This window comes from Bombus flavifrons, chromosome 14, assembly GCF_040668555.2.
Source record: "Bombus flavifrons isolate JBK064 chromosome 14, iyBomFlav1_principal, whole genome shotgun sequence".
NCBI classification, from domain to species: Eukaryota; Metazoa; Arthropoda; class Insecta; order Hymenoptera; family Apidae; genus Bombus; species Bombus flavifrons.
In genome coordinates, this window is record NC_138455.1 from 5812078 (window position 1) to 5838609 (window position 26532).

The 26532-nt window shown below is 32.4% G+C and overlaps 1 protein-coding gene and 1 long non-coding RNA gene across 4 annotated transcripts; one reads left to right on the forward strand and one right to left on the reverse strand.

Annotated features, from left to right (window-relative positions):
• Window positions 1–186: 186 nt before the first annotated feature.
• On the reverse strand, window positions 187–26132 carry stv (BAG domain-containing protein starvin). Of its 3 annotated transcripts, XR_011175073.1 has the most exons (4): window positions 13721–13821; window positions 11911–13307; window positions 9682–9826; window positions 4275–4400 (listed from the first exon to the last, which is right to left on the reverse strand). XR_011175073.1 is itself a non-coding variant. In XM_069127493.1 (2 exons), exons 1-2 carry the CDS (start codon window positions 25962–25964, stop codon window positions 2283–2285), a joined length of 2292 nt encoding a protein of 763 aa, XP_068983594.1. In that variant the 5' UTR covers window positions 25965–26132; the 3' UTR covers window positions 187–2282. The 3 variants fall into 3 exon arrangements, 2 of the variants coding, with proteins under 2 accessions (XP_068983594.1, XP_068983595.1); XM_069127493.1 differs by lacking the exons at window positions 9682–9826; window positions 11911–13307; window positions 13721–13821 and adding an exon at window positions 25791–26132 and having other exon boundaries at window positions 187–4400; XM_069127494.1 differs by lacking the exons at window positions 9682–9826; window positions 13721–13821 and having other exon boundaries at window positions 187–4400; window positions 11911–12582.
• On the forward strand, window positions 12841–13967 carry LOC138187054 (uncharacterized). Its single transcript, XR_011175077.1, has 3 exons — window positions 12841–12961; window positions 13103–13222; window positions 13849–13967. It is a non-coding gene; the product is annotated as an uncharacterized LOC138187054 (long non-coding RNA).
• Window positions 26133–26532: the final 400 nt, after the last annotated feature.

Consider the following 26532-nt stretch of genomic DNA (forward strand, 5'->3'; position numbering starts at 1 on the left):
AGAACACATCAGTCTATCATGAAGCTTATGGTATAATTTATAAGTCAAAATTAGACTTATACCACTTTTAAAAAATGGACTACACAAATGACGTAATTCATGGACGCAGAGGAACTTGGTTATCAACACAGGAGACAGGGACTTTTTAATATGATTTAATATGATCTGATTAGGTTAGGATCAATATAAGATTCAAACGAGCAGATTGTATTTTCAATCGAATGCGTTTGTTCATAAAATAGTTACATTTTCGCCGCACTTATACTGATGTTCTACTGATAGTTAGATCATTTATTCATCCACTCCTTCTCACATATCTTTCTTTTGTATAATACATTTATTCTTTCTTACCACACACGCACCACACATCACACACCATAGATCACACACGCGTGTGCGCACTTCTCACACGTCAGAAAAAAATACAAAATTTCTGCTTGAGAGCAAGTGATTTCTACAGATACATATGTACGTAAATATCATACAGAAACAAAAAAAAAAAAAAAGGAGAAAAAAATGAGAAGAAACAAAAAAGGAAGAATAATGATGAGTATCACCTTGAACAAGGAACCATAGAATAATGCATTTTATACATTATTATTATCGACAATTTTTTTTTTTTCAAGAGATAAGAATCAAATTTCTTAATATTGTTAAAAATCGAACAATGATTTAAGGTAACTGTGAACGGGATACATCATTTTTCATAAAACGAACACATACGATCTTAATATGTACATACATGGTTCGTATATCACACACAATGGTTTCGTGACAACAGATTTGCACATGGGATTGAAGTAAAGTGGCTCAGAAATTCACAGATTTTATACTACACAGTAAATCAAGTAAAAAAGAACTTAATTGATTTACTTAGAAAATGATTGTTTCAGGCTAAACTGTATGTAATTCGATTTTTATACAACATAGATAACTATGTTATGAATTATATGTGCTTGGAGTGAAAATGTTGCATAGTAAAAATAATTTTGTTATCTTATAAATACTATAAAATTAGTCAATCACTTCTACATTTCATATTAAACTGGTGTTCTTCCTCCTTAGTATATAAAGGAAAAAGCTTACAGAGATATTTAAGAAATCACAACTATGTGAAGCTGTATAATTTTTTTTTGTTCATTCTCTTCGTTATTAAGAATCTATAAATTCTGAACCATCCTCTTTTAATAACCTATTATATTAGGGGCACGAAAATCGTGCTCGAATCGTTCAGCAGACGCACAATAAATTATAAATAGAAATAATAATAATAATAATAATAATAATAATAATTATAATAAAGTTAGTTTTATCATGCTTCAGGCCGTGCGCTGTAATACTAATAGTAAGAAACGGACGCGTTCCATTCTTGAACGTTCGACTCCGACATCCTCAACGCGTTTCCTTGTGGATAATCGTTATCATTTTCATTATACAACACGTTTAAACATTTTCATAATCGTGTCAAATTTCTCCCACTAATCTTATTATCAATACTGACTACATGCCAGTCTCGATAATATATAGAACACTAAATATCGGTTCCTAAAAAATGCTTTTTCATTCCTTTGCTTTTACTCAGTCATTATCTAACCAATTAACTAGTCAATCAACGTATCAATAAAAGAAAAAATATATCTAATAAATAACGTGACTAATTTAAAAATGAAGAAATAGTAATAATAAAAACAGAGAAAAGAATTGTTCCTAAAAGGAGACCGATATTTCAGTTTCTTCGAGTGCAATCAAACTTTGCACTGAACATTATCAAACGTGTAATACAATTCCTTGAGTATTCTATGTTCTTTCCCATATGACTTCCCATGAAATAAGCACGGGTGAAGAGTAGAAATCAGGAGGGACAGTTTCGTCCAAATGCAACGCAACAGCGTGACAGCCTTTTTGTGCTGGATATTCGTTGTACGATTCTATATGTTATAAGGTTGTCTGAACATATTGGTATACTCTTCTCCTGTTTGAACCTGACTGCAACCACTTGAACGAAGGAGCAACGAAACAGAACAAAAGAACGTTTCCGGCCGGCGTGGTTTCCATGCTGACGATTGTGCGATTTTCACGTCGATCCACGACGTCCCTATCGATCTGGCACCAAGAATGATCGCAAAACAGAGAAGAAATAACGACCATCAAAAGGCTTCTCTTCGCTTGTTTTCCAAAATAATGATATTCTGCTCTGGCGACAACCAACAGAATAACTTGCTCAATGCGTCCTTTGGTCCAATTAGAATCGTGACACTTTATGTTTCTTCCTGCCAGCTATTCTAATTTGCACTAGCCTCAGTGTTTTCCGGAGCTGGCAATGGTATAGGTTTATCAGACACTGGAGCAGCCTGTTTCTTTGTCTTCCTTCCTTTTTTTGACCTGGGAGACTGCTTTACCTCACTACTCTCTATCTCCATTTTCTCCTCAGTTTTCTGCTGTTGTTCTTGGCCAGGCGGTTTACTATCAGTTTTATCAGTTTTCTCAGTTTTCTTTTCCTTGGAAGTGTTTTCTACTTTCTTATCCTCAGAAACATTCTCTATTTTTTTTTCTTCTAGAGGATTTACTTCCTTATTCCCCTCAGAGGGAATGTTCTCAGTGGTCTTTTCAGCAGAAATATCTGTTTCCTTTACTTCAGTAGTGTTTTCCTGTTCCTTTTCTCCGGGAACGTTTTCTACTTCCTTCTGTTCAGTTACAACAGCTTCGTCTGGAATCTGCTGAACTTCCATGGACGTCATTTCCGGCTTCTTCGCTGGAGACGTTTCAATAGGCTCGCTAGAAACCTGCCGAGCATCCTGTTGTTGACTCGTAGCGTGATAAGTATCAGAGTTCTCTATTTTTTCTGTAGAAGGTTCGGTAGCTTTTTCAGATTTCTTCGTTGGAGATGATGGTGCAGGAGGCAGTGGGATTGCTTCCTTATTCTGAGACTGATCCTCTCCTTTATGATGCATGTCCAGTGTTCCAGTCTGTTCAGCCTCTTCGGTTACATTAGAAACTTCTTGTTTCTCCTGTTCCTCTGACAATACGTGTTGCGATGGAAGCGGCGCTTTCGACTCCAGTAAACTAATCGTTTCCTGTATAGTCTTTATTGCGTTCTTGCGCGCCTGTCGAACATTGTCTCTACCTTCTGTCTCTATATCGTCCAATTTAATCAGTTCCCTAGTAAGCATTTCATCTAGATAAATATATTCTTTATCTGTCCTCGAGTTACCACTATACTGTTTAACTTGTTCAGCCAGAGAGTCTACTTCTTTCTGTACAAGAGCTACTTTTTCTAGAGGATCCTTTGGAACGGTAGGTTTTGGTGGTTCCTGTTGCTGAGGTTGCTGTTGCTGTTGAGGTGGAGACTGCTGTTGAGATTTCTGTTGCTTGGATTGCTCATAATGCTGCTGCTGTGGTTGTCTCTCAGTATAATATTGTTGTTGAGGCTGTCTTTCGCAATACTGTTGCTGCTGAGGCTGTCTAGGCTGCTGGAAAGTGTGTGTCTGCTGTTGTCTCCTGGAAGGATGCTCAAAGCCGCTTGGTGGCTGATAGAAAGATTCCTGGAAGTGTGGAGGCCGTTGATGGGGTCTTCCACCAAAGTGCTGACCAAATGTTCTTTGAAAGTGTGGTGGTGCATGAAACTGTGGAGGGGAAGGTTCTCTTCTGAAAGGAGAAGGTGCTCTTCTGAAAGAAGACGGATCGTCGAAACTTCTTGGTAGCACAGGCTCGTCTCTACCTTCAACAAAAATTGGAATATGCCTAACGTTACTTTGCTGCTGAGGTTTCTGCTGTTGTTGCTGAGTTTGTGGTTGTGGCTGCGATTGTTGCTGCTGTGATTTCTGTTGCTGAGGCTGGTTATGCTGTGGCGTTATATCTATCCTAGAAACGTATCTCTGACCCTGTGGTTGCTGCTGTGGCTGTTGCTCTTGCTGTTGAGGTTGTTGTTGATTAGAAGACTGTCTATTCTCTGGAGGAGCGGACATTGAACGCTGTCCACGATTTCCTCTGTCAAGATTTTCCATGTTGTGATGGTGCTGACCTATATCCACAGTATTACGTAATCCGTATTGCGGAATTTGACTTTTCCTATGAGATTCTTCGAAATTGGAGGATTTATTTTGTTGATTCTGGTTAATGTCCGCTTCACCGTGCGAACTGGAGGCACTGATTCCGCTGGCAGCGCTACTTCCGCTTGCTTGGCTTCGTGCGTCCTCGTCAGAGTAACCTTGTTGATGATTATTACGATCTCTGTTTCCAGAGTCGCGATTTCGGTTACGGAAAGAGCCGTGGAAGGGGATATCACCCCAAGGTGGGCCTAACAGATGGTCGGCGAATTCTGGGTGGCGGGCTGCTAGATCGTCCAGATGCGCACGAATATCACTGCGTCGTCCGAAATTGTCGTCGTCGAATGGGAACCCCTGGTAACAGGTAATAGAAGTCGAAGTAAGGAATTTGTGTTCTTTTTTTCTGTTTTCTTTAGTAAGTCTAAAGTGCGACTTCTGAGGTCTGTATATGTGGTGTACGGAATTTTATTTTAATTTATTTAATTATGTATTGATCCATTAAAAATCAAAGGAAAAATGACGAGCAAATATTAAGTAATAAGCAAATATTTTTTTATCAAGCTAAAAGGAATTAGAAATATTCGGAGTAGTTTAAGGTATTAGAATAATAAATACTTGTAATTCTCAAACTTCATAAAATAGCAGGATCTTGATGAAAAAAGAAATATTATCAAAAGTGATATAATCATGAACGAAATGTTAAAGTAATGCAACATTGGCTCTTAATGAATTCTTACTATTTCGATATTCAAAGTTCAAATTTTGTTCTTAAATATTCGTGAAATGTTTTCATTTTTCTATGGTTATTAGAATATTCTTTTTTAATTTTTTCTTTAAAATTTTAAAAGACCTCAGAAGACGTCTCTATCGACTAATATAACGATGTAAGTTAAAGTTTATTTACTTAAGTTCTGTCGCTTAAGCTGTGAAATAAGCCGTGTTTCTACATTTCTTTGCGAGTTAAAGCAAGTTCTTTCTCTGTAAGTCACAGAAAGCCTGATACCGAACACAATATAAGAAATATAACAAATAGGAGGTAGACATTCGAATAAATGGTATTAAAAGAAAAACGAAGCGTAAAGTGCAACGCTTTGATAAATCTATATCAAACTTCTAAAAAGATTTATAATTTCAATAAAGTTACAAGATCACGTAATGATGTATTATTAAAATTAAAAGCCATGCACAAAGAGATTAGAATGTTGTATACATTTACAATATTTTACATACGTGAATATTAGAAAAATACTTAGAAGATTGGTTTTTTACGATATCGGAAGAGTAACCATTAACGTTACGACTTGGGGATTAGTAGTATGATAATTGACGTCATTTCGAGAAATGCGTGATTTCGCGTGGGTGTTCCACTCGTGACGACGTGTATTGCGACCTTTACGTCATTGAATAACTATATACGTATGTATATACATACGTGGCTGCTGCACTGTATTTCGTAGTTTCACCCACAGAAAATAATTCGATCAAAGGAAACCGTGACTTCCTTAGCAGATAGGAATGATGGTTTAAAATTTCCTTTTCTTCCTTTAAGAAAGTATATACTTACGTCTAAACGCAAATATATAAGAATCATAGAAAATTATAAAAAATTATTAATATATAATATTTTCTATTATTTGTTTGACTTTATATTTCTATCTTTTTGTTTGATACTTTTTATTTCAAATATAAAATTACTCACAACTATTGTAGGCATTATATACAAATTTCACAACTAAAAGCTAACATTACTACTTTAGCAATTATTTGCTAGTAAAAAGTAAAATTTAATGGTAAAAAGTAATGTTTCACAAATATAGATCAATCAAAAGCAGAAGCAGATAGTGCTGTTTAATATTTTTGTTTAATAAACATATATCTAATATCGCCTTGTTTTTTTAGACGAAAAGCTTTAAAAGTGCAATGATTGGCCACCTGCAGGCGAGCAATTCATCCTACAAAAACTACTTCCTTAGAGTCTGAGTGAATCTTTGTTTTGTTTGAGTGACTTTTTTAATATGGAAAAATGGTGCTCCGAAATATTAACCAATTCATTTTTTAATAAACAGCAGTCTTTTAATATGTATCATTTTATTCGGTTCTAACAATACCTAGAAAATACTACAAAAAGCTTTTTTATTCTTGTGAATTTATATGCAATTCAAGTCATAGGACCTAAGCTTACATTTCTCTTTCCCGAGTTCATATATTAATTTCCAGTATTCTTTGCATATCTTTGACTAAAATATATAGAAAGTCTTCCATTCGTATGTCGATGCCTTTTAAAGGTGCACCACTTGATTCCGCTTATGAATCATGCACACCCGTTAAATGTTAGGTCTATTTAAACTTTTCTTTCGCTTCTATTGGTTGCTTCTTTTCTTCATTATCTACTGTACTCTAATTCCTATATATTAAATATTATAAATTAAATAAAAAAGGAGAACCGAATAAAAATAACTTTTAGATATTTTCTGACCAGCAAAATCCATAAATTAACCTTTATACGCAGATTTTCTCCGTCTATTGTGTGTGATTGAGTGTAATTGTTATTAGAAACACAGAATTCAAAAAAAGATAGACAGATCTAGCTATACGTATAAGGGCAATAAAATAGTGACAAAGGGTTGTACATACACTTTTACAACTTCGTTGTAAAGAGAAATTTTCAATTTTCAAATTTATAGTAATTTATATCTTTAAAAAATTCATTAAGCTCCATAAAACCGTTTGAATCTGTGAATTTTTCGAGAATTCTCACATCGTATAGGAGATGCGCGCGCAGCGTAAACATTAGAAGTGCGAAGACACGAAATATTTAATTAAAGAACTAGACTATTGTCTAATTCATTATATTTAGAATTGCTACATCTGAATCAGCTATCATCTTTTTTCTTCGTGTTTCTTTATTTTTATCTTCAATACATCATTGTGCGTATAGTTGCTAAATTAGATTAGACCGCAATTAACTCTGTCATTAATGGCTATTAATAGTTCTTTGAAAATTTATTTTGTCTTAAATAAAATTTCCTAAGCAGAACCATTATACTAATCACCGTTCCAGTTACATTAAGGAAAGTTAATTTTCGAGCAATGTTTTTAACATTAGCAAGCTTAATAATATGAAGTAATATATAATAATAACAATAATACTAAACTATTTTAACAAATTATAATCTTGTAATTGTCTTTCATTTCTAGGATATTCGTACCTAACTCTCTATATTTCATATGTATTCTTAAATTTTTCTTTCCTTTGTTATTGCATTTTAATAGTATATTATTATTGTAGTGGGTTAGAATGTATTCGAAAAGAATTTTAATGTTTAAAAATCATTAAAGAAGGTACTAATGTAATGCATGCAACACTTCCGATCTGAAAATTATGAAACTTGTTAATTATTATGAGATGCAGTTCCAGGAACTGTGACTGAACTACTCCGCATTGAATATTCATCCATGTGCTGCATTCCGCGCGTTCCTTGCCTTTTATGCGACTTTTCATGATTTCATTGTTGTGTTTTCCTTGTGTATATGTATGTGTTCATGCACTGTAAGTGTAAATTACATGTAACTGACTAACAATAACTTAAATTATAACGAAAAATCTATTAAATCAAGTCAATATAACATTTTTAATTAAATTAATGATCTATCCACTATATTTATTTTACAATTTACATTTTAATAGTTTTAAAATAACAAATATCATAAATAATATAATTATATTTATATTCTTATATTTACAATATTATATAAATATAATTATTGTCATTATTATATATGTTATAGTAATAATTATTACATAATATAATAAATAATTATAAAATAAATAAAATAACTTCTGATACATTTTTGAGGTTAACTATAATTAAGAAGAAAAATTCTTATATTGTTATAAACAATTTTAAATTATTAAGAAACAATGTATTTTCTATTGTAGTATGCTAGAATGGTAATTTTACACACATTTTGTATGAACAAAACGCATATGTAGGAACACAAGGGAATCAAAAGTAATGAAAAGTTCACGCCGCTATGGTTATCCATAAAACGGCAAACTGGGTGAATGTCAGCGCCGGCTCGATATAAACGAAGAACTGTGTCACGGTTCTTTGAATCAAGCCCACGACAGACGACGATTTATAGTTATTTCCTGATTTCCTCATGGTATTCTTCAGAATATACAGTTCATTTGCTTTTAATTAACATAGAAATATTCTTCGAGAGAAGTAATACAGAAATAATAATCAAAAGAATAGTTATTTTCGTATGATTTATAATTAAAAAGTGAAAATAGAAGAAAATGCAAGATGAATTATTCTATCTTCTAAATATTTTTATTTTCAGTTTGTATTAGTAAGAAAAAATAATTAAATTGTATTATGTTCTCCTTTGGAGAGAATGAGGAAATTTTGAAAGTCTGGGTAACATTCACTATTAAAATTTTATGATTTTGGAATAAACAAATTAAAAGCATTCTCGAATCTGGAAAGGCACTGAAAAAGAATGAACAAGAGTGTTAGAATTTTGGAAAAATCTAATTATAGAAGTCATGAATATTCGCAGCAAAAATGTTTAGTTTCTGAAAAGTACCAAGATGACAGCAACAGTAAAAGACAAAAGCTCAATTGAAGGAATAAGTTTCTAAGATCATTAACAATACAAAATTATTAAAACTTAAAAATACAATGACAGAATATGAAAAAGATTTACACTATTTCTTCTCGAGAAATAGAAATTATTAAAATTTGTAATGTAAAAGATCCTAGAAATCTTATACTGCGAAGATTTTTATGAAATACCGGAAATATGTCGCATGATGGATGAGTGAAAGAGAAGGAATACCAATCTGGTTTCACTTCCGTTCTCCAATGGATGGATAACGCCTACGCGACATATGTCAAGGCATCATCATCGATAGTATTAAAAATAATGTTTATCGAAACCGGTTTCTTTTTTACGTGAAAAGGGGCAGCCGGTTAGATCACAGGTAAAAATACTCTGTTATCGTCTTTTCGAGAAGCCGTAAATGATATTGAGAAGACAATTTCCTTTCAATTAGCTCGATTAGACGTGGTATAATTAATGGTGGAAACGATATAGCGAAGCTCTCTCGTGTAGTTGACCAATGTGGACAAATATAAACATTATAAATGACTGATTACAACTTTGCTTTCGTTTTAATAGTTACTGTGGGTTATTTTGTAATAACCTACATATATAAGGTATTTAAAATTAGCAGAATTATTACAACATAAAAATAGCGATACAAACGATAGATATGTAGAAAAATAAAATATGAAAAATAAAGAAGAAAAATAAAACGCATTTCACTCTTCATATAGAAATAGGAAATTCTTAAGAAAATTCCTTCATTTCTGTTCTTTAATCTGTAGTTAGCATTAGGTTAGGATTACTTTTAGGTCTTATTACAAAAAAAAAATTATTGTTCGTAAATATATAAATAAACGTTATAAGAATACAGAAAGGTAGATTTGTTCTTTTCAAAGATCAGAAATCAAACTATGAGTATTAAAATACTAAATACTTATACCGCAATCTATGATTAAACTACAGTTACAAAAAGCACAACATGCAGCTATCCAAATAATCGTTATTTCTCCTTTTATTATACCTGTTAATATATGAACTGAACTTTTACTGCACGAGATCTTACAGATCAAGATTCCTAATCTTCCTAAGCAATATTCGCTTCGATTCTAACCTCAAAGATCCATCCAGTATCATCGGCAGTATACTCCAAACAATAGTGTAATAAACTGAAACAATTAATCTTTGTGCTATTATTTCGATTGAGAAAATTCTTTGGAGAACAATGAACGTTATCGATGATCAGAGTTGAATTTCAAGAGAAAAGACCATTTATGGCCGCAAGATATTCAGGCAAGCCTAATACGGCCGACTGGTCGGACATAAACGAGAGGAAATAAAGCGCGTAGTCAGCGAATGGACCGCGATTATGTTACGTTTTTCGTCTTTTTTTCTTCTTGCTTCTTTCCTTCTCTATCTGATTCCTTTTGGTCACAGACAGAGCTACGGAGGAGAAACGTCTCCGTTAGTTTATTATTAGCGTCAACACGCTTATGTTTTGGAGGAATGGACCTTGTTCTAGGAGAATACGTTAGAAAGATTCAGGACCGGCTTGGGGCTTGATCAGACAAGAAGACGCCAGTCAAATTGAATATTTGTACGAGTGCCATTGCACTGATAACTTCCGGTTGGAATACCATGAAAATGATAATATAATAAAATGATCTGTGAGATGATTTTTCTGCAAGATCTTGATGATGAAAAATTTATCTGGAGACTTAAAGTAGAAGTATAGACTTCAATTTACGGTAAATTCATAGAAAACGAGTAATGGTTCTTATAGCAAACTGATAGTAAAAGAGAAATGACGAAATACATGTATATGATAAAACTATAGCAAAAGTATTACAAACTAATAGTCAAATAATTAGAAGCTATGGAAAAATAATATACTAATAAGTCAGTGTAATAAAGTCATAAGAAGACTTCATGTTACATAACATTAAGATTCTATAGAGAGCCTATGGAAATTCCAATCAAGGTGTCAAAAAACCTATATTTCATTTTAGTAAGTAAACTATAAAAAATGTATAGGCGTACCTGGAATATATCATTATATGTAGCTAGTCAATGGAAATGTTTATATTATATTTTGTACTTGACTGTACATGATTGAATTATACTGATTTTATAAGGTAAATCAATATTTTTTCATATCAAGTTTCCAGCCGAGTTTTTCAAATGGATATTTATACCTATATATCCCTATATATGTGAATTGTAAATAGTCATTATAAAACTATCATAGCACTTACGAAATAGTTCCAAAATTGCATTTCCTGTCAATTTGGGAAACTCCTAAATAATCGAACAAAGAAGTGTTGTAATTTTAAGAATCCTAAATTTCATTTTGATTGAAATCAGTAACGTGAGTACATAAATTGTATTATAGTAACATCAAGTTAGCGAGGAATTTGTTCATCCATTCTGTTCGTCCGGAGAAAGTGTGAAATCCACGGGTCGACAAGTCGACGTTTTCGAGACGGTGAAACCTACGTCATTCCTCGCGAATTCTATTTCTAACTTCCACGCGATCCCGCAGAACGCAAGAGAGAAGGTCGAAACCGACGTTAAACGCAAGAATCGAGAACATCGATAGGCGTGCGTATACCTTCCTCACGTTCCCTATCAACTAGACAACACCCAAATTTCCCATGGGATAGGGTAACATCGATTATACTATCCGTTCAACAAACTCATCAATACAAAAAAAAATAATACAGATAGTAAAACAATAAAACGTAAAAAAAAAAAAAAAAAAAAAAAAAAATAAATAAAGGTTCATTATATTAAATAGAGACGAATCATATAATAATTCAAATATGCAAATTATATCGAAAAATCGATGATAACCTATACATGTAGAAGGAAATAAAACAAATCAAAAGGTGCGCAATACTACTTTAGAACGATCTGGAAAAGTCTTGGCATAAACGTCACGAGTCGACTATATCAACGTTTAGATCGCATGATTCGACATACAGACTTGGAGCAACGTCATAAGCCGATTAACACAACTTCTTTATATTATTCTTGTCTGATACTTAAGTGTACGTTCGAGTAACGAACGAGTTATAGTGTAATATCGAGACATCGAAATACCGACGGATAAAAATAACGTATACCGTCCATTACTCTTAACTGTAACACGTTAAAAAATCGTATATTCGTTCCGGTTGTAACAAATACATATGTATTATGTACTGCGGAATATACGATGGGAATGGAAAAAAAAAAAGATGGCACCACTTACGGGAAACGGACGATCCAAATCAATCGGTTCTCCGAATTCGGATGCTTTGTCCACGATGACAGGCGAGTCCATTTTTTGGACCCTTTGATCCGTGCCTGATTTCGAATACGTGGTGTTCCTTTTTTCCTTCTTTTTTCTCAGGAGATGCGATTTTTTTTTAATATGCTGGTATTTTTTGTCTCACACACTAAGAGGTTAAGTTCGTGCCTCTTTTACCGTTAAGAGCTCGCTCTGCAGGTTAAGTTTTTTTTTTATGTATATATTTGTTTATACGTTTTCAAAAGATCAGCCAAGAAGCTCACTAAACAACAGCGACGGCGTGTTAACAAAAAAGGCGAAACGAAAAAATAAACGTTTGGAAAAAACACACTTTCGTTTTCTTTCTCTTTTTGCTTAAAGATCTTGCAAAGTTACCCGAGTCAATTACGTGCGACAGTTGTCTTTAGCCTCTCCCTTCGATCTTCTCTAGGTAGCACTCTAGTTTTCTGTCTTCTCTTCCTTTTGCTTTCAGATTATGTAATTGGACCACTATCGACGTTACTCCGTCTATTTTACACTTATATCACTCACTTGCAAATAAAAGATTCTGCATTAGAAGAAGGAAATGTTCTCTTGAGAAAATCCTCAAGATACACGCGTTACAGAACACACTCGTTTTAGGTCAATAGCGAAACTGTCAGCGCGCTCCCGGAGCAACTTAAATATATTTGTTGTGTGGGCTGTATCAAGAGCCACGTGACTGCCACCGAGCGCAGCCGAACCCTCACGGAAGTAATCGAACGAACACACCAGACGCTACTAGAACGTTCCTCTCTGGCTCTTTCGAGAAATCATTTGATTTTCGCGCACTTAAACGGCACGCGACATTCAAAGCGAAGAATGACAGAGAACGTTCTTACTGTACTTTCTTCAGACATTCATAAATAAAGTTGATTGAAGTTGAGATCGACCTTATCACTGATCGTCTAAAATAAAAAGTACGTTTTGTTAAAAAATATGTATATTGGAAACATCATAAAATTCGTATTATTTTATGTTCATATATAATCTAGTAAGTTTTTCTTGTTTTGTGGATTTTTTAAATTTCTAATAAATAAACAGAGTTTTTAAATTACGTAGAGTGTTAGGATATTTATGATTTCGAAAATATTTATTTTTTTCACGTAAAAATCGGTTTGAAATATTCTTTCAGCATGATTTATCGTCTGTGCCAATTGTGGGTCGGTATTGTCAAGTTTTTCCATTTTTCGTTTTACAATCAACCTACCGAGCAAGGCTGTACTCTGGACTTGTTTACCTATATCCTTTTATAGTAAGCATGAATTCCCTTCACATGTTTGTATTCCCATCCGAAAAGTTGATCAACTCGTTTTCCTTCCTCGCAACCAATAATCGCACTATATAAATAGATCATCATTAATCGAGTAGAATTTTCGATCTTGCTATTATCCTCAAAATTCGACATATTTTTTTTTAATGTAATATTAACCATGAATCACTCGATGTAAGTATAAATAGACCGTGTCTGATTCAAAGGCACTGTTTCAGAGTAAAATATATATAGACTACATATTGTTCCCAATAAGAACTAAATTGGGCAGTTCATAAATAAAACCCATATGTATTAACGAGATATATTTTTAGAACTTATCGAGTTTTAAATAGGATCGTTACTGTAATTCTGATAAGATTCTTCTGACACTATATGTAACGTTAAGACCCACTAACAATTTTAAATGGTAACTAAAGAACTCTCCATGACCGATGGAGAAATTTCGCCGAAAAATTCCAATGAAAATTCAACACTCACCTCGATCCAATAATTATTTCGTAATTAATGAAAATTCTATACATTGTGTTTGTTGCATAAGCGTTCGAGGGGATGTTTTATCACGTAATATCAACTGATTATATGTCAACTTGGCTTTACGATTTCAGATGTATTATACCGCTGAAGTACTAAAAGTCAGCCATTGAAAATTAGTCATACGATCGCAGTATTTGGCCCCGATCCAAACCTCTTCTGCTGGACGTGAAAATACGTGTGCAGGTCGTGTGGCCAGGTATCATGTAATATAGATGCTTTATAATCAAGATATTGCATCGTGACGCAACAACAAACCGAGACCTTGCTCGTCGTGACCTAACTTTATCATCACCTAATGATAAAATTTCATCTTATCTATATTTGCAATAATATAGTAGTATTAGTGAAATAAATGAATTCTATTTGAGTTATGTAATTATAGATTTGTTTAAATTTCAACAATAATTAAATATATACACTTATCTTTTTTTTTTTGAGGATAATCGTTCTATATGGAAGAATTCAAAATAATATTTACATTAAATTGATATTATAATATTCTAATGTGTCTAATGTGCCAGTAAATAATTCAGAAGAATTCTATTTAAAGCTACATGTTTAACTGTTTTGCATAGTGTTGATCAATATGATACAATTTGATGATTTATTTTTTTAAATATCCAAGGATGACGATAGAATAATTAATACTATGACTTTAGCCGTGAGAACACTATATTTAAAGGCGACTGCAAGTGACATAATAGTACATAGAGTATGTCTATACAGCCGGTTATGCCATTGAGATGTAATTAATGGTATATAGAAACCTTTGAAATGATGCTTTATTGGATAAAGGCCAAGCAAAGTAGGAATAAGATTTCATAATCTAATGCGCGATTTTCAATTACCCTTCGGAAACTTCCATAATTCATTAAGTAACTTTATATAATTTTTCTTATCTAAAAATTAATGTTTTGTAATGTATATTCATTTAAGATATTTTGTAATTGATATTTATTTAAGACCGTAATAAACAATATCTTAACATTACCTGGAAACGTTTCACGAAAATATATTTCTACTTATTTTCATGTCTACTAGCGAAAAAAAAGCGTTCACTAGATTAAGCAACATTTATAATAATGTTAGCATGTAATTTATAATATTTAATGGTAACGCGTCAATGCTACAATCATAAAAAGCAAAGAAAAAGATTGACGTAATGATGTAAGAAATGTAAATTCTCTATCTTGATTTTCGAAAGAGCATTATTCTTAGAATAATTATTTATAATAATATAGTGAATTACTTTTGCTACGAATATAATTATTTTTACGAAAAATACTATCTTTTTATCAAAATAATAAAGTTATGCAATCCATTTGGATATCTTTAATTTAAAAAAACAATATAAATTAAATTTCATCTTGACAAATTAAATGCGGCTTAAAATATCAACAAAAAAGTATCAAAAATAGTTTATTACTCGCGCTCAATGTACATTTAATAACAGCGTGAGCGAGCACGTGGTACAGCGTCGCGAAATATCAAATTATAATTCCTTTACGATCACCAAGGTGCAATTTTGTCTATGCGTTGTGGAAATCGTGGAATCAGCTTCCTGTGGAATATTTTCGAAACGCAGTAGAATCGGATTGAAACTTTCAATAGTGTCGAATGTTTATACCGCGCTTGACAATAAGCAGGAAACACAGATCGAATCGTACACTTCGACGAACATGTCGATTTGCACATGCATGAGTACACAACGGTAATTCGCTCGACAGATGACTCACTTCGTGTTCCCCTACAATCTACAAGATAGAGATTATGTAATCGATTGCTTGGCAATACATTAGCGAACTGCCATCTGCGGATTCTGTAGAATTCTATACGCGAATATTGCACTTCGGTGATCTTGCACGCGTGAGACAATGGCAAGAATAAATTGTACGTGTGGTAGCCATGGTTTTCGAACACTTTATGTTTCCATGTACAACTTATTATCAAGCACGATCTTCATCTCCGACTTTCAGATGTTTCGAATTATTCGTTTCGAATCACCATTCAAGGATTCTTATAAGATTGCAGAAGTGTGATATACATAAATGCCATTGGTATTTCTACCTTTCGAAAACGTTTCGGTTTTAACCTCTTAATGCTTAAATTATGAAAATGAAGTTTTACAATAGGGGTAGAAAATAGCGGTTTGTTATATATATATATATATATATATATATATATATATATATATATATATATGTACAGACTGCGGATATTTATGCAGATCCAAAATTTTATGAATACAACTAAAGAAATAAAACAAATAGAGATTTGTTTCATTCTCTATTAACAGATGTTTTACTTTGAATACTTCATATATTTTGGTATGTCATCATGTTAGTATGTATATACCTACATTGTGTGCATCTTTGTGCCTTTAAATTTTACAAAATTACATAACAATCCTCAATCTAATTATGGATATGTATCACATGATAAATATTAGTATAATTTTATGAAAATGATGCATAAATTTGTTATGAATATAATAAGTACAATAATTACCGACCAATTAGGATTACAAATCTCTCATTCAATCTTTTAATTTATAATGATAATGATATTGGACGTAACGAGACGGAATTTCTTTTATGGCGAGAATAATCCACGAATAAACCTATATACACGTCTTGTGTAATATGTGAAACAAACCGTAAAACTTCTGGTTTCACTCATCACGCAGAATAATTGAAAAGATTGATGTCTAATAAGAGACTAGTTTTAAGGTTAGGAGCAGACTTTTAACAGGGATGGACATTGAATAATCTAACGATAAGATCAATGAGAATAATTTTCATATTCTTTTAAATTTGATAATTTAATGTAACTGAACGTAATGAAACTTGGACTTTCTTTGAATATCAATAGTTCAAAGCTGCATGTCAGAATCATGGCAATGGAAGGGAATGAAATTTGCTTCGATTCATTAAAACGATGACACGATGTTTAAAAGAGAAGATCATCCTTATATATTCTGTACGAGTCAAGTCAGAAGAGGTAAATAAAATTATATATCTAATAGCTCAATTTAAATGTTTTTTATGATGATACAAATATCATAAATCATTAGCAAAGGTGAATACCATAACAGGAGTTCGGAAAAATGTTTTATTACTTGTCGTGTTCCCGTTACGATCGCAAATTACAAATTAGTATATTCACACTTCGTACAACAATGAATATTAAAATATTTTTATCTGAAATTTTTATTCATACAATATATTATTTATGTTATATTCAAAAAATACTTTCATCTATGAAATTGATACACAGTCAAAACAGAAATGGTATACATATATCTTAATAATTTTTGTGAAGAGTGTTGCCATCTAACGGTTCAATAACTAAGTTGCAAAATATAAATTACACCTTTCTTATGATATAAACGATTTTGTAGTTTTTGAAGAAAAAGACGTAAATTGCAATTTGTAATTTGTAAATTGTCACGTGACAAATATGTATGTATTAATGAAATATTATCCAGGCAACAATTCTATCTTTTCATCTCTTTACAAAACTCGAACTAGATCAAACGTCTCTCACGGAGACTTAAAAGTAAGTATAATCGTTAATATTCAAAATCGATCGAACAAATCGTGGATCACGTTATTCGATATGAGAACTTATTGCAGTCTCGTCTTCGATTTTGTTTCTCGATCTTGTTCACGCGTTTCGATCACTCGCACGATCATCGATAATGATGATCGATGATCTACGGTGATCGATGGCGCGGCCAGGAAACTATGAAGCTTGAGGAAGTGCTCGATCGCCATTCCTTAGCAGACTGAAGTTTCGTGACGTCATAGAGATGACTGTAGAGTGTAGAGAAGTAAAGACTGATTTCCTTACGGGCTTACGGATATCAGCATATCTCTACTACATATACTATGCTATACATGCATGCATTCTTGCACGCATTAGGTCCGCGTGTAAACACATACTACATACTTACTTCTAAAATTCTTACTGCGAATTTTTATGCAATTTCATATTGTTATTAACATAACTGAAGAAATGGAACCTATATAAAAATTTATTTCATCCATTAAATCTAAGGTTTTATCATGATACTTATACATATAATTTATTAAATATAAATTTGATAGCATAATCTAAAATCACTGATCTACGAATTTGATTTGAATACGATTACGATCTGTTATACATTCTTGTATTAAATTATTACTATGAGAAGTGAAAATAAGAATGATCAGTGTGTACACTTTCACACGGAACTGCGTCGTGTTTCACACGCAACAAAGCATGATGTGCACGTGTATCGAACGATCAAAGAGTGAAAGGAAAAGTGGAGATTCCTACTACAGGTCGAACGCATACGCTTGTAATGCTCCATTGATACAACGAGTATACTAGTCTCAACACGTCGGTCAACGCCACGTTCTCTTATTTTTTACTCCGATCTTTGAGATTTTAAAATTGATGTAAGCCGCCATTAGATAATTTTGAATCACTATTTTACCTCACAATCATAATAGTCTCGGTGAAATATTTTGAAATTAGAGGATCGGAAATTTTTACGAACTAGACTAGCAACAGAAACATTTTAGATATATTTCTCCGTTGTTCTATAAATCATAGTGGAGTTCTCGCGAATTTAATTATTAATTTAGTTATTATATTAAGTAGATATTGTATACTGTACAATATATTTAAATATCGTAGCATTATATTTAATGTATACAAAATAATATATATTATATGATGATATTGAATACGTAATGTTTTAGTTATTAATTACTATGTATTAATAATCAGGTGTTTCTTTTTCTCAAATGCTGTATATGCCTTATATGAAATAGTAAACAATGTAAAACTTTTGGACATTGGTATGAAAGGTACTAAAGGTTTGTTAATAGATGAGGATCAATATTGTACGTTTGAAATACTTCAACCAATTGTAATTGATATAGGGCGTGGCGATAAAAGCTAAAAGCCCGCTAAAAGCATCGAAGGTCGAGGACACCATGATACCAATCTTCATGCACAAGGACTATGTAATTTTCGAAGATCTTTGAAAAAACATTAGACATACCTCTTAGGAAGCGTGTAAAGAATTTGATCGTGCAGTAATATTATAGCAGCATTGTCATACTCAATGTATACGAACAGAAATGATCTTCGAGATAAGACACACAACTTACTACAATCATGTCTTTACTTTTATTACTTCTTTCTTTGTGTTTACAATGAGAAGATATCTTCAAGAATGTACTTTGTATAATTAAGAATGTTCTATAAATTCGTTATTTGTTTAAGAACCATATTCTCGGGGATTATTTCAAAATTCAAAATATATCTTGTATTATTCTTGAAACATATGAAATAATATAAAAATATAGTTCCTATACATATTATATACTAAATATAACGCAAAAACTGTAGAGTTTTGAATTTTGAGAAGAATTTGTGAAATTTTATGTTGTTATAACATGTTTAAGAGGTTTGGTAGGTTTATTTATTTCCTTAGAAAGTCCATTTCATTCTATTCTATTATTAATAATTATCTACGTATTGAGAATAGGATTCAGAGTTTTTACTTTGCATAATGTCTTAATTTTAATTGTCTTGATTTTTTATAACTAGAATTTCTCTACTTATAAGAAAAAATATTGTAACTTCTTCCTTCTGACTATTTTTTAATTCAATTTTAAATTCAAAAATTGATAATTGCTATCAATAAATCTTTTAAATATCAACATTATGATACCAAATACTTTTCTTATGAATAAAGGAAATTCCACGATTATAGAGGGTTAAATAATATGTCAATTCTCAAAATTCGCGGCAGGAAGACACGATATGACCCTTTCCCTTCGAACGATTCGCAGAACTGGCCATAAAGCGGATAGGAATGCCGCTTCATGAATGACGTTCACCAAGAAAAGTAGGAGGGATAATCAAGGGTCCGCGACGTGGTTCTTAGAACGGAGAAAGAGAGCACTTTTCAAGACGTCCCTTTCCACGCACGATGAATCCCAATGACTTCGTGAGTCATCGCATGAAAATTGCAGTGGGTGTAACGAGGTGTCTTATCTTGCAGTTAGCACCAAACTTTGCCTGGTTCAATCGGAGACGAGTCACCATTGATGCATTACCACGAAACATCATGCAGTATTACAAGTCATAGGGAAGCTCCACTATTACAAAATTATAGGAATAGTATCATTTAATTCTGGATTATTATGATGGAGTACTACATTCTCCACTTCTTCCATTTTCCTCTTCCTTTTTCAAAATATAAAATTAGAAATTTTTAATATTTAATTGATCGCATTTTCTTAGATCTTTAAGGAGAGAATGGTGTGTCATATTATATTATTCTGTTCCTTTACGAATTTAAATACTTGTTTGTCTTATCTTTCTTCTAGTTATCTTAAGAGAGTTGATGTAGCGGTTGTTTATAGATGTTACTTCTATTTCAGGACTGGTAATTCTTTATTATCTATACTTTTTAGAATTTTTCTGGTATGAAGAGACATATCTAGTAGTAGATCTAAGTTCTAGCCAGAATCAATAAAATATTCCCTTGATATACTTTTACCCTCTCCAAGCATTTCTGTCTCCATAACATTTTCCACGTCGATATCCAGGACGGAGAAGTGAATGGGAACCGCAAAAAAATGAAAGAAAATCGGCCAGTGACGGCAGCAATCTTGCCAGAGTAAATATTGATGCAGGGGTCCAGACGGATGACTACGTTCTATACCAGAAATGATCATTTCTATCGCACTTTCAAGACTTCATCTCTAGAAAAGAACTTCATAAAAAAATTTGTATATCTTTTCTGAAGATGGATCAATATCGGCAAAATTATAAAACAGAATACTTTGTCGTTTCTTTAAAAAATATTATGAAACAACAGTATTTTTTGTCCAAGTTAGAGGAAATGTTCTTTTAAGAATACAGACTGATATAAAGAAGAAAATGTATATGTTAAATACATGTAAAAATACTTTTGATCAGCATTTGCTGGCTCTTTCTCGTATGAGAAAGATATTTCTGAAAATAAAAAGTGATATAAAAAAGAAGTAAAAAAAAAGAAAATAAAGATAAAATCTGTGACTCAAGTTAGATGGAATTATTCTTTTAAGAATAAAAAAATATATTCTCATTGAATTGAGATACTCTTCCTTTTTTCCCAAAGTCGGTATAAAAAGGATTTTGACAACTATGAAGTAATGTTGCTTTTTTTCTCGTAAGAGATGCATATCATGAAGCAATGTTCTCAATTTTCAAACACCATCGGCATGTTCGAAGACCTAGGAACGTTCTCGACGACGAAGTCGTCGCCGACGCCAGAGCCTCTGAAAATAGCTGCCATTGATTCCCTCTCGCCATTCCAAACCAAGAACCGTTCGATCCAGAATAATCTGTCCATTTGATCCGTGACATTTTCCACGCACACGTTAAATTTCTTGCAAATCATCAGAAATTTTACATTTGCAGAATTTTTTAGATTTACTGGAAGATACCATCTTGATCACGCGGCTAAGACATTTACCCTTTCTTCCATCTTGTTTCTTTGTGTTGTTAGTATTAAATATACTTTTATGGTAGTAATTACGAAATTATCTTTCTTCTCTTTTGTCCTCGTTTCTTCTTTGAATTTCCCCCTTTCTGCGAAATTTTGGGTACCATATTTTTATACACATAACTAAAGAAGTGTAAAAGCAGAAAATTGTTTCATCCATTCTTCACAAATCTTATAATGAGTTTGGATACTTTATACATTTCTCCTGTAAAATTTTCCTTGAAATTCCCCATAAATAAAATTGAATATCTCGCATTAATTCCACTAACCCTGACTTATCTTCTAATTCTAAAAAAGAAAAAAGATATTTTTAACTCAATCCTCTATCTTTAAAAAATAATATACTTTCCAAATAATTCCAAGTCTGCTAAGCTATCAACCTATTGAAGAAGTTCGAAAATCAAGAAAGTCCACCCTGACTAATATTCTTCTATCCAAAGAAGATCGCAACGAAGCAATGCATTCTGGCTTCGTATCATTACTTTAAAAGGAACGCACCCTCCGTCAGAACGATCTTATCGATTGATCAATGAAACGTTTTATTGTTGAAAACAGAGAAGGGTCTATGGTGAGGCGAATAAGTGGTAAGTCATCTCCCCGGCCGGCGTTTGGCAACAAACACGTTATTTCTGGGTCCTTTGCCGGAATCTGTCTGCACTTCTGAAAAGCCAATGATATCAGCCCGATGTAGAGCGACTGCTCTCGATGGTAGGATTGCGAAACTTACCGCACGTATACCATATTGATCTCATTTCGTACTCGTGTACCGGTACGTCGTCACCCTCTTTCTCTCAGAAGGGACGTTTAATGCAATTGGGGTGGTTTTAATAGCCCACTAGCTTTATAGACTTCAATGAATAGAACAGAACCCTCTACAGGGACACGAGTAAGCTCGAGTAGGTCTTTTATAGATAATACACTCTGTGAGTTCCTTTGTTGCACACTTGCCAAGCTACTGGTTTTGTATTAACACATTAACAACATTTCATTTGTAATTCATTCCGGTCGATTTACATTGCTCAATTCTGTTGATATTGAAGTTAAGCAAAGAAAATTGCAAAGATCAGCTTAATATTCTTTCGATGGTATTTCTTCTTTCATCTTGATTCTACAGTTTGATGAAATTTGGTGAAACTGAATTTATCAATATGATAAACTACGTATTCAATTCGGTTTCTTAATAACATAGTTGTGAAATTCCAAAGAGTTGATTAATATTTTTCGAGTAGTATTTCTTCTTTCAGCTTGATATTATAATTTGATGAAATTTGATAACATTGAAGTATTTGTGACAGTATGTTAAACTAATTTCTTCTGAAATTATAAAAAGCTTTTGTGTATCTTTGATTTATATAGTGGGCTTCTGCAAAGTATTTATTATTTTAATATATTTTTGGTATTTTAAGAAAACAACATGTAAGTTACATTTTTTATGTTTCCTGATAATGTATAACTATTATAATTGGTTCTTAATGGGCTGAAATTATAGTGCCTCATACTATTCATAGTATCAAAAAATCTGAGAATCTTTATATTTCTAACCAGTTCTATATAAACGATGTCTCATCCAATTTATTGCCCCTTTCTTAAAAAATTTCTTAGATTTTTAAAAATATTTTATTCTCAAATATCTTGTACAATTCCGTTTGAGAACTCGCGAATAGATTAAAACCAGCAATTGTTTACCGCATGTATCTGGTGCGAATCTTTATTGTTTTCCGATAAAAGTACGATATAGGTGCAATTAAATTTTTCCACGAATATAAAGATATTGTCGTATCGATAAGCAAAATACCAAAATTATATTTTTAATAACAAGAATTATATATCACATTTCTTGAAAATCTTATGCTTCTATATTTTTGTATATAAAATCAGAAATTCCATAAAGACGCTTCTATTACGGGCTATTATCGTAACAAAGAAGGTATAAATATAACTAGGGAAAAGACATTGTGTTTTTTTGGAAGAAAATTATCATTATATCGTTAATGTATTTCAGAATTGGATAAAGACCCTTTTATGACGACCAGAAACAGCAATTTCCGCCATTCTCATGAATCGACGGTCATTTGAACGTTTTTTCCCCTCCAGAAAACGTTTAGATTAATCGATTTTGTTTCGTTCATTATGCACCAAGATGGCGATCGAAGTTGAGCGAAACGAGGACATACGAAAAAGGAGGGAAACCCATGGCCTCCGTTTGAATCATCAATCGTTTTCCTTTTACTATATGAACAATTTTAATTCCATATTCACCCTGCAATAGCATACTACCTTTTTGGACATGATACCCGCATATTTAATCTATATAGAAAATGCTAAAAAAAAAGTTTCTTAGGTAACTTTCAAACATTTAGCTCAGAGCTATAAGATTATATGTTAAAGCAATTTTATATTTGCAATTATTTTACTTAGACTTTTTCAATGGAATGAAAAAAATCCCATTTTCAAAAAAAAGCTCTTCATAAATTTGTTGAATTTGAAATAAAAAGCAGATGACGGCTGATACTAAGCTACTTGTTTCTTAAGGCTCTCTTTACATTCGCATAGATAGATCGATATCGACGGTAGATAAGTCTACTTACTGTCTATAGGAACCGATTAGTGCATTTTTAATCTCTATATATACATACTTTATGTATGCATACAAAATGACACTGAGGTAAAGTAATCTTAACTTTAAAACTATCTTATCATTATATTAGGAAGTTATCATATTATTATATTTCCCTTCTATACATATCGAAATACTAGTTTATTTTCACAACAATACTCTAAAGTTCGTCGATAAAAAAAATAATACAGGTAGATATTTTATTGTGGTATTCATTGGCACAATCTCGATTATCACAAGATTACCGAAATATTTGATCGTTAAATTGTCTTGTTTACATGAGTCTAAGGTCACAGTTCGAATTGAGTAATATTACAAGGGATACTGTATCCAACGTATTGAAAATTTTTCGTTATTCTTTTTAATGATAATTAAACAATTATTGTATGGAACACATAATACGTAGTGCGTTAAAACGATCGCGATAAAATAATTGAAAAATTTTCACGGTACCCGATACAGCTGTAACGGTCACGCGACCGCCATGAACTATGACAATTGGCTCGTTGACAACGCGGAACAGGTGATTCGGCATAATGAATACCAAATTTTTGCAACGTTCACATAACATAGAAGAATAAAATAATATATATATATATATATATATATATATATATATATATATAACTATCAAATTAGTTAAAATAACTGGTATCAGATTTTTTGTTTTAGCAAGTATATTTGATGATGTCTATATTTACTTTTATTGTAATAGAAACACACACCTATTTGGTTTCGTCATTAACTATAAACTAATACATTTAAGCATAATACATTTAAGTGCATACATATTAAGTGTTAGTAGTTCTTGTGTTAAAACTAAAATATTTGTCGTAATTAATTCGTAACAACACGATTTCGACAATACTATATTCAATGCAAAAAACATCACCCTATATGAAAAATATTGCACTTATGAACCTACCACACATTTATATTTTTTCGAATCTTTATACATCAGGGTACTTGAAAACTACCGATCACCAATAAGCACGACAGTTTTTTCACTTTTTGCCTTCTGAAAATATCGGCATTGTGACAAGAATAACCGACAAGCAGAGAAAACTAAATACATGCTGGTGAAACGATGTAGAAATTGGGCCACTCTATAAATAAAGAATTTTCGTACAACACATTCAAATCATGCAAGAAGGAACACATTTTTTCGACATTCCAAAGTGACTCTAATGAGGGTATAAAGATATAATAATTTAAAAAGTAGTTCGACGAAAAATTACCCGTTAACCTTTTGATATTCTGTTTTGAGTTTTGATGTTTTGAGTTTACATCATTATATGTATAGATCCATATAGTATTTAGTAATATTTTTTTAATATTAAAATTTTTAGTTGCATTTGAAATCTAGTGCTATTGGTGAGTATTGCTGGACGCATTTCAAACTTAAACTGATAGAGTATTGATATTGCAATTCTACCATGTTGTTACTTATATTATCATTATGTTGAATTAAACTATTTAAACCAAACTAATAGAGAAAATTACTATTTAAATTATTAAATAAAATGAACAAAATATCGTAATTTATAATAAATACATTTTACATGAACTTGAAAATAAATTTTTGTACCAACAGAAACAAAAATTAACGATGTTCTATCATAATTTGACACTGAAATATGAAAATCTGAAGGTTAACAAATAAGGTACAATTAACTCTTAAAACCGTGATGAGAAAACAACACTTACGCTTAAACATAAAAATATGCTTTACATAAAAAGCATTATTCCAGAAACTTAATTTTAATAATAAATATTATGTTCCACTGATTTGCACGATTTGACTTTAAACGGAGATTTACGTAAAGAAGAGACAAACTCACCCTTGAGAAAGTGGAATGTCGTTCAAAGGGATCCCGTTGCGATCTATTTGTAGGCTCGAAGAAAGACTTGCTGTCTTCGTCGAACTGTTGTTTAATCTCTTGCAGAAGTTCGTCGCCGGATTTACCACGTAGTCTGTCGCCGAATTTCGGCCGGTCGCGAAAGTAGAAAGACATAGTTGGGTCTACACGCGCACAACCGTTTCATGCACGATCAGTGAACGTTACACTTGTTGCCTTTTAGCCAACACGCTATACCAAATTTAACTTGAAATAGTTTCCTTTTTTCACGATGGTCACGAAACGAGTCCTTCATACAATTCCCCTACGAAGCGTTGCGCGTGACTGAAAGCTCGCGCCGAATCATGGCGAGAATAATCAAAGAGCGCGCATGCTCACACCGGTCTGTGTAATCGTATCTTTTCGGCGCGAAACGTGCGCTTATTGGCCCGTTTTCAATTGTCGGCCAATCACAGCGCGCATATCGTCACCGATTTATCTCGAACTACTCCGATATTCGCGATGCACGTTCTGATGCACACAAACAGTACGCGTCTTACGATCTAAATTTAATCGTCAGCTATTTAAGTTTTGCATTTTTTTATTTATAACACCAACGCCGAAATGTCCCGTGTAATACTTCCATTTATCGCAACGTAATCGACCGTCACACTAGAAGAAATTACGTGCCGCCTTATATAACAACCGGTGAATAAACGAAAATCGAAAAATAAATGATACGATC